Consider the following 9,815-nt stretch of genomic DNA (forward strand, 5'->3'; position numbering starts at 1 on the left):
AGAAGTGTTGCAACACGATGGAACAAATTAAGTTTCGCACAGGACCAGCAGGCACAGGACACTTTAACTTTCTACACATTTGACGCATGTATTCTCCTCCTGGCATCCTTGTTCGCCCACCTCAGGGTCCTCGTTTCCATCTCATCCCTCACCATTCCTGTTGACAATCTGCTTTAGTTGCGTAAATCTCAGCCAAACAAGTAGGTGCATCAAATATATACATATACATATATATATATACGAGTATATATATACAGTTGTCCAGATGCTGGAAGCTGTGTGTTGTCTATCGAATGCAGTTTTCTCCCCGGAAAAAGCCCAGCCATCGTGTCGCCACCTCATTTTCCTCTGAGTGTTGTGTGCATGTCTGGTGTATTAAACTTTGTCGAAATTTTATTCAATTTAAGTGCACTTAGGCGACGATTGTACATTAAGATATGACGCAATCCGTGAACTAGTGCACAGCTGATCCGCATCCTCCCCCACTTTCAGTCCCATTCGAATGCAAAGCCCGGTAATAGATATGGATACGTGTAAGTGGCGGCAGACTAAGGAAAGTGCTAGATACATCTGTGTAATTGGGCATAGAATGTATACCCTTTCCATGGGCAACTTTACAAAGCATCTCTAAGGAGAGTCTGCCCTACAGGGTAGGTATTTTATTACACAATAAATGTATGTAATTATTCGGAACTTTTTGTAAAATCCATTTTTTGTTAAAATAAATGAGTGGAATAGCATTTATTATACAACTGACTTGTGGAAAATAATTCGATTAAACCTTAGTTTCATGGCGAAGCTCTTAGAATTTTTAATACGAATTCTGGAGACGTACTTTTTTAAGTGCATTGCCGCCTAAGCCCATTATTATATTGTCCAGGTCCAGGCCCCTTTTTCCAGCACAATGTCGACTATTTTTAGCACTTTAATGGACCGCAATCTATTTTTTGCCCAATCAAATCGGGGTGTACGACTTGAACTTTGGCGAGGCTATAAAAGCCATCGGTCGCCCAGCTGCGCAGTTCAAGTGCAAGGTAAAGGCACCTGTTCAGGGACGGAATCGGAATCCTCGACTATGTGCTTCTACCGGATTTTGGTGATATGTCTTCTGGGCTCCCTAGTGCCCTCGATATTGGCTTTCAAGAGCTGCGGACCGGAAAAGCACTGCGTTCCATACGAGCAGTGCAACGAGGGCTTGCTGGTGGACGGAAAGTTCTATCAGGATCGCAGTAGAACGATTTTGGACGAGAACTGTCATTATATGGAAAAGTGCTGCAATATTCACGATACAGTGAGTAGAGAAGTGAAACGATTTGGATTTCTCATTTAGTTTTGTGAAAGGCACTTTTGATTACAAAAAATGGTTTAAATAGCATTGGAATAAAATCAAAAAAACAATCCTTAATTCGACGCTCTTAACTTTAACCCCTTTTGTATTATTAACAGTTTGGCTTTCTGAATTGCATCCACGTTTGATGATAAACGGTTTACAACCAGTCAAAAAAATAAAGCGATTTATCGAAAAAAGTATTTTTTTCGCTCTACCAGATGCAAAGAAATCCAGAATTTTTTATGATTGCAGACAGTGTACATTTTTTTGAAATATTTTGCCCATGCTACGAGTAAAACAAGCACATTTTGTTTTTTAGTTTCAAGCAGCATTTAGTTTGCTAGCATAAACTGGTTGGAATCAAAAGGGGTTTAATAGTCAAACTTATATTCCAACAGCTCCCGACACCGGAAGTTCCTGAGGAGGTGATGAGCTGCCCGTGCGGAGGCCGACATGATCTCTGGTACTACCTTCGACCGCTGGGATATAAACAGCAGGAGGCCAGGTTCGGGGAGTTTCCCTGGCTGGTGGCGGTCTACGGGGCGGATGCCTATCTCTGCAGCGGGGCACTTATCACTCCGCTGGCGGTGCTCACCACGGCACACTGTGTCCAAAATACGGACTCGGCGAAGGTTCGTGTGTTGGCCGGGGAATGGGATGCCGCCGTGGAGCTGGAGCCCCAGCCGCACCAGGAAAGATCGGTGGTTGAGCTATTAGTGCATCCCAATTACACTCAAATGCCACTCGCCCACAACATAGCGATCCTTCTGGTGGACAAGGAGAAACCGTTCCAACTGTCTTCTAATGTGCAGCCCATCTGCCTGCCGCCTCCGCGAATGTTGTACAACTACAGCCAGTGCTATGTGTCCGGTTGGCAGAGAGGCGATTTTGGGGGATCGGCGATCCTGCCCAAGCGTTGGACCCTCTACGTCCTGCCACCCAATCAATGCAGGACCAAGTTGCGACTGTCCCTTTTGGGGCGACGCCACGCCCACAATGACAGCCTTCTGTGTGCCGGTGGCGACAAGGGCGACTTCGTCTGCGGTGATGTGGACATGACCGCAGTGCCGCTGATGTGTCCTCTTTCCGGCCACAGTGATCGGTTCCTCCTGGCCGGTCTCCTGGCGCGGACAGCTCGCTGCGATGGCCCGCAACTTCTTGGAATTTACACGAATGTCAAGTTGTACCGGCAGTGGATAGATCTGAAGCTACGGGAACGCAATCTTGATATACGCCACTACATGGTGTAATCGGATTCTTGAGGAATCAATGCTACATATGCAAAATGAAACAAAAAGCTCATATAAATTTAAGAAACGTATCTGGAGTTTTTCCTATTTCTTAATTTTTGTTTATTTCTTTATTTTACTTTGGGTAATAATATTTATTTTCTTTGAAATTTAAGCGGTTTTCCTACCCACATTGTTTTTTCTCTGATAAGTAATATAAAATCCTCTTACTGGCCCATAAAGGCCATCGGCAAGGGGCTTGTCACTTCAGTCGGGTTCCTTCTTTGAGTGGCCTCCATGGGCACCCAACTTCTTTGCCTGCCGATGGGCTTCTCGCTCCACGCAGTCAATGCCAATATAATCTCTAGGAAAGAGTCTTACGGGGATGACTTTGTGGACGTGGACTTCAATGGCTGCACAAAGTGCGAGGAGGACTACAACTTCGGCTTCGTTCTGAAAAGTTCTAAAATTTGCGAAGAAGCGGGTGCATTCGTTTTTTCTTATGTGGGGAGCATCATGTGTCTTAGTTTGGCTGTTCAGCTGACTCGTCGCCAATGGGGGAAAATAAAAAATAAGTATTACAATCGGCGGATTCCTAAATGAAACTGCCAGCAGAATCGCTGTTAATTAATAGCGCTTTACGCCGGACTGACTGGTTTGGGTCACTCGCAGGACTCTCATTTGTCCTTTGGGCAGAATCCGATTTTGGCAAGTCGCGTTGAGTTATGGCTGGGCGATATGTGGCCGCCGCTTTGCATATCCTTGTCCACCCGCCCTGGTGCCTAAATTGAAAATTGAAAAATTGCTTATTGCAAATTTGTTGCCCGCAATCGCAGGGCCATGCGGAATGGCTGAAAAGGGAGCCGAAATATCGTTACATGCTCTTTGCTCTTTTGAACTTCCGTTGGCCATTTTGGCGTAGTGCACGTGCCGGACAACGGACACCGGACACTGGACCTGCACACGGACGAAGGACGAAGGACGAAGGATGGCGAGCTACGGAACAGGGACCACGGAAGGGTCCTGTCCACCCGCTGGCTGTTGCTGCTGCTGCTGCTCATGCTGCCGTTTCCTGTGCGAGAATTTAGCAATATATTTTTCTTACTCCGTTTGACGTCCTTCGTATCTGGCCAAGTGCAATGGTCCACCGCAACCAGCAGCAATTGGTGCAGCCAGCAGCTTTTTAAAATAGGACAAAAAGGCGCCTTTATATGGGTAAAATACATTTTCTTAAAAATTAAAAAAAAAATAAAAGGATTATAATCTTTTGATATAGCATATTTTTAGAAACATTGTCTTATTATAATATTAATGTCGATCACTTTCAAATAAATATTTTATCTAAATGAAAATATTTACCTGTTTCATTGTGCTTATTATTATTTAATAAAAAAGGTATTAATAATTCATATTCCCATCTTAAGGGTTACTTAGCTAGAAAATGCAATGCGTGAACTAAAAAGGATAAATTGGCTGCACTGCATCCGAATGCAGTGGCATTGGCAATGGGAATGGCAATGGCCAAAGCGAACAGAACGTTAAAGAAAAATAGGAAACTTTTGCATATTTTGTACTTTATGCTTGAAATATTTATGATCTCATGCAATTTGTGGCTTACTGCTTGGTCTTGGCCATCGTCTGGCTGCTTTTGGTCTGTTCTGTTCTGTTCTGTTCTGGCCTGGTCTGGACTGGTTTGGCCTGGTCTGGTCTGGTGTGCTTGGCTGGATCCTCGATTCCTAAATGCTCCTCGACTGGCCACGGAACCACATCTAGCGACGTGTCTGCCAATCTGTGAAATATGCTGCTAATGCACTTATTGCCATCGTTCTATTGAATTTATGTCGGAATCGTCTCAGACTTGTGGTCTCTGCATTTGATGGTTTTCCCTTCCTGCTTCAGCTCTAATTTAGGGCGAATATTTAAGGCATTTCCCACGGCCCACGGACGATGGACCACGGCCCACGTCTCTGGCACTCAGCCTAATTGTGCTTCCGATTCATCCTGGACCTAATAGCCTTCGGGGTGCCACTGCACTCCCTGAACTCCCTGCCATAATATGTACTTATTCCAAAACTTCAACGTTTAATAGGTGGTGCTAATTTGCAAAAGCTTCACACACTTTACTTAAATTGCTGCCTTCATATCTTCCTATCTAAGCGATTACTTTTATTCATTCTGAGTAAATTGATAGAAATGTCACTTGTCCATGGAATAAACCATAAGACCTAAGTAAATATATAATTATTATATTGGTTTGTGGTTATTGCATATTAAAGTTTCATTTTTATATAACTCTCAAGGTATACCAACTCCCTTTTCAAGCAGCTTATGTTCACATTCATCAAATAAAACTTTCCCAGAGTGCTTGCAAAGTTGTATCAGCCAATTATTGGAAGAGTTGAACTTCTAGATTTGTTTTACATTTTCAAAGCCATCTTTGCTGTATTTTGTGGCTTCGTGTCAGTTACAAAAGTGCATAATCAATTGAAAAATGGCCTTGGAAAGCGTTCAAAGCTGGTCTTTTATAGCTGCGGAAATGTGTGTGGCAAATTTTTGGCCACACATATTTTTCCACGCCCAGATCAGGAATAAGTCTGACAATCCGACACACACTGACCAGCACACAACCTTCAGACAGCTCCAGCCGGCGGCTAGGATAAGGATGGCTCTCGGGGAGGAACCTATTATGGTCCTGCAACTGCATGCACTTCCTTTAAGGAAATTACCAAACAACCCGCGCATCCGGCAGTTGTGCGCCCGCAGTGCTGCCAGCCATTTCCAGACTTCATTGTCCTCATCCTCTGCCCAGGATAACGAGAGCATCAAATGAAGTGAAATTAATAAAATGCCTGGAAGCATGCTAGTCTTCTTTCTTCGCGGATATCAGCTGGTGCATCCCCATGTTGGTTGGCTTGAATAAAGAATCTAATGCAATTTCGTTACTGTATTTTAAAGAATATATAGTGGTGGTAACAATTGTACTAATATGGTTAGTATAAGTATAAAGAGTCAAGAATAAGTGGGGAATTTACAAATTATATTTAGTAGTTCAGTAGTAGTAGAAGTTGAGATATGTACAAGTTTAGTATGCTCCTATCCCTTTATTAGTTCCATGCTAACATCTTCAGCTGCCCTAGAACAGTCATCTTTTCGTTATTTTAATCATCATTTTGAGCACACCCGACCGCACAAGTAGGTGGATAAGTTAAGTCCGCTACACCTTATTGCCTTTCCCCCCGCCCAGGAACTCTTTGCAAACTCATCAAAGTTAAGTTGCTTACGCCTGGCCAATATCGGTGAGATTGGGAGTGGGATTCTGAGTGGGATTGGGATTGGGAGTGGGAGTAGGAGTCTGAGAGGACTGTGTAGTAACTTAAGCTGCCACAGCGCCGTTTTGACGTGAAAGTTCCCACTTGCTGGCAAATATATGCAGGCGAGCGAGCTCTTTCCGTATAAATGAAATATTTTTTGGCAACCTAGGAGGGTGGGTAGAGGGGGGTGAAAGTATCTCATAGATGCTGCTATAACTTGTCTCGAATTTGTGTTTGCCTTGCCGAATTTTCATTTCAATTTTCCCTGCACTTTTATTTAATCTCACTTGAGGTGCAGCACTGGATGTTTGGATGTTCTCGAGTGGCTGCAATGGTTGTGGATTTCTTGGGCTTGAATTGTGTGTATTTATTGCCAGTTACTTGCAGCTTTGCTTTCCAATCTATTTGTTTACTCTTGTTATTTGGCAATTTACGCAATTATATGTAAATCATCATAATAACTGGCCAACAATGCCTCTACGGATATTTAATTTAGAAATTAATTATAGAATGGGTTTCCTTACCTCCTCTCGTATTTACTTACCTGCACCATTACAATTTGAGTTTCCCCATAAATAGTTTGTCTAGCCTGTCTATCTTGGTAATGTTTTGCATGTTTGTTCTGAATTAACTTGGCTTCAATTCATGTTTATTTTTCTGCCACAGTATTTGGCTTGTTCTCTCCCTGAAACTTAAGGTAAGCGTTGAGCCCGAATTTAGTTTCCCAGTCAGTATTGTCGATTGCTTTGCTATTGTTGGACGCACTCAATGACAAAAGTTTAGCAAACAAAACTGTTTGCCCCAGCCACTTGAGCACCTTTTTCTTTGGTTATTTGTCCTGCGAACTCAGCAGATCCTTCGCAAAAATATAAAGTGAAAAGTAGAATGCCATGAATGAGAGTCAATATGTAGATATGCATTTGGCCAAGCACACATTTCATTCCCACTCGCATATCTTTTCTTTTCTTTTCTTTTCGTCGACTTTGCCTGTTGCAATTTGTTCCCAATTGATTTCCAAACACTTGGAATTTATTGGTTTTCAGAAGTTTGCCAAATTTTATTGTTTCCGCTAATTTCTGTGGTCCACTCCGCTCAGGAAATAATCGACATGTGGAGGGGCCCGACAGCCATTCTTGGTCGAAAAGTTTTCCCCGGAAACTGAATCCTTTGAATTGGGGAATCTTTGTCTTAGTATAGGTATTTTTGGTTTTATTCTTGGTTTTGATTTAACTGAGGCAATATTATGAAATGTGTTATACACGTTGAATTTCATAGAAATGGTGGTTCGAGAAATAATAATAATTGTAATAGGTATTATTAAAATTTTTGTTACATTTTGTAATGGTCCTTAAAGTCATTTTAAGTATCTAGTTCATCAGAATCATGAAAGCCTACAAAATAAATTAAATTTCTTTATATTTTAAGGGGTTTTCTCCGAAATTCTGAAATCATATTTAGACTTATAAAAAGTATTATTATTAAAAGAAGGACAAGTGTTTATTCGAGTACCGCTTAAACATATTTAATAAAACTAGGGTAATTTGAAAATAAATGTTAAAGAATTATGTAAATGTATATGCATAAGTTCTGGTGTACAAAAACTAAATAATAAATATTATCTGATAGCAAGTTTTGCGAATATCTGGCAATGTTCGGTATCATCTGTTGGCGTTCGATGTCCTGTGCGCATGTCCTTCGCCTTGAGCTTCTCAGCTGTGCCGCATTGTTTTCCTGCTGTTGTCGACGCGAGTAAAATGCTGAATTAAATGCCAAAAAATAATAAATAAACCATACAAAAATCGGTGTCTACCAAGAATACAAATTGTTGCTATCAGAGCGTGTAACGTCAAGTGGTAAAGAATCAAAGTTACTTGCCAATAAAATTTGCATTGAAAAGGTGATAACCAAGTGATTGCTAAAACATCACGCACTATGTGAAATTAATATAAAAGAATCGTCTGAATCTAAAAGTCGCCTGGAAAAAGTATAATATGGATGTATAATTGGCACTTTTGAGGACTCCAGCTGCTTTATAGAAAATAATTGAAGCCAATCTTTGCACATATATTATTGATTTTTCCTTTCCAATTGGCCAGCAAGGAAAAGTGGCCTGAGAGCGCAATCTCCGTTTGCTCACGGCTTTTCCTTTTCGCTCTCTGAAAGGAGCCGCTCTCCATTTCCACTTTGTTTTGCTTAGCTTGTTCGCAAATAAACAATTCGAAAACCCTAAAATGCATCGAGCATAAAGAAATTGTATAATATAAGTTGCAAACATACGCCATACATACTGATGAAAAATTCCACATGAGTGTTCAGCAATTATACGAAACATAGGGAAAAGTATCGCCCTGATTCAGAAATCTAATCCCCCGCTCCCTGCACTCCAACATGCTGAATAGCCGGAGCCCCCCACAGTACAAGCAGCAATCCCCGGGGGGCTCCGTTGGCTCCGTTGGCTCCGTCGGTTCCACCAGCTCCACGTCCCAGCTGCTGGGTCACTACCAATCCGCCTACGGACAGCAGGCTCACTCGCACGCCTGCTATCAGCACCACTTGCAGCAGCAACATCAGCATCAGCAGCAGCAGCAGCAGCTGCAGCCGCATCAACAGAAGCAGCAGCAGCAGCAGCAGCACCACCATCATCACCACCACGGAGCACGGACATCCCTCACCCCCACCATGAAGCGGGGCAAGAAGCAGTGGGGCACCAGGGAGAGATCCGGCATGAGCTTCCTCATCGTCATCACCTTCTTCGCCGTCTTTGGATTAATCATTCTAACGGAGGTAAGTCCAAGTTATTCCCCCACCATAAATATAGAAATTTATAAAACATATATTTACTAAATTATTATAAACAAATGTTATTGATACCATGACATTATATGGAAACTAACGTTTTCAAGTAGAATCTAATATAGGGAAACACTCATTCCAAATTGGCATGGTACATAGAAGTCCTCTTGAAGTTATGAACATCTTTAAGCCGCAAGTGTAAATTTGCCCACCGATTTTAATCAAAACTGCGAAAGCCACTTGCAATTCAAATTGACCAAAGGACTCTTCTCCGCCTCCCTTTCCACGCAGGTCTTCATGATCGACGAGCGCACCCACAGCGGCATGTTGGCGATGAGGGCGGGTGGCGGGGGCGGTGCCAGCCTGGGCGGACGGATGGGCGACTCGATGCCGGATTATGATAATGTTAAGGTAAGTTGGACTATGCAAATCAGTCCACAGCCCAGGGACGGCTAAGCGGACAACTCGTTCGTTAGGTTTCCAGAAAAGGCGGTGGGAACATTAAAATGTGCTGTTTGGCAGGCTTAAGAGAAAGAAGGGAATAACTAACCAATGAATTTGGGTGGGTTGTATAATTTGCTTGGTTTTTTTTTTTAAATTTGGCAATTAACGTACGTCTCTTACTGCAATATATCGCAAAGAAATCTATCTTAATATTTTCGCATTTATAGATAATTTCTAGTCACAATCAACCATTTAAACCACCCTTTTAACTTTAAAACAGTGAATTCATTTGTAAAAGGCTTCCCTAAAACAATATATTTTATATCATATTACAATTAAAATTGATTTTACTACTAAATAATTTGCAGGAGTTTATTCATTTGTAAAAGGCTTCCCTAAAACAATATATTTTATATCATATTACAATTAAAATTTATTTTACTACTAAATAATTTGCAGGAGTTTATTCATTTGTAAAAGGCTTCCCTAAAACAATATATTTTATATCATATTACAATTAAAATTTAATTTACTACTAAAAAATTGGCAGGAGGATTACGATCTACTGGATGCCGGCTTTTTGAGTGATAATAAATTAGGATTCGTGCAGCTGCGCGACAATAAATTGAAAATTCAAGGTAAGCATCCTAGCACAAAAGACTGCGACAATGGGACATTACGTATACGCCGCATGTCTCATGCATTTTC

General features: G+C 41.7%; 2 protein-coding genes across 4 annotated transcripts in view; both read left to right on the top strand.

Moving 5' to 3' along the window:
* Positions 1–991: 991 nt before the first annotated feature.
* LOC6527491 (phenoloxidase-activating factor 2) lies at positions 992–2,651 on the top strand. Its single transcript, XM_002088545.4, has 2 exons — positions 992–1,291; positions 1,729–2,651. The coding sequence occupies exons 1-2, from the start codon at positions 1,076–1,078 to the stop codon at positions 2,578–2,580; spliced, it is 1,068 nt and encodes a 355-aa protein (XP_002088581.1). The 5' UTR covers positions 992–1,075; the 3' UTR covers positions 2,581–2,651.
* Positions 2,652–7,576: 4,925 nt separating this feature from the next.
* Positions 7,577–9,815, top strand: part of LOC6527489 — a 5,637-nt gene continuing 3,398 nt past the window's right edge. Inside the window, exons 1-4 of one of the 3 annotated variants that reach the window (XM_002088543.3) lie at positions 7,577–7,767; positions 8,068–8,654; positions 8,955–9,074; positions 9,658–9,745. In XM_002088543.3, the coding sequence (XP_002088579.2) occupies positions 8,259–8,654; positions 8,955–9,074; positions 9,658–9,745 (604 nt within the window). In that variant the 5' untranslated portion in view covers positions 7,577–7,767; positions 8,068–8,258. Of the gene's footprint in view, positions 8,655–8,954; positions 9,075–9,657; positions 9,746–9,815 lie in introns of all 3 variants that reach the window. The other 2 variants (XM_039370576.1, XM_039370575.1) reach the window with 2 other exon arrangements.

This window comes from Drosophila yakuba, chromosome 2L, assembly GCF_016746365.2.
Source record: "Drosophila yakuba strain Tai18E2 chromosome 2L, Prin_Dyak_Tai18E2_2.1, whole genome shotgun sequence".
Classification (NCBI taxonomy): Eukaryota; Metazoa; Arthropoda; class Insecta; order Diptera; family Drosophilidae; genus Drosophila; species Drosophila yakuba.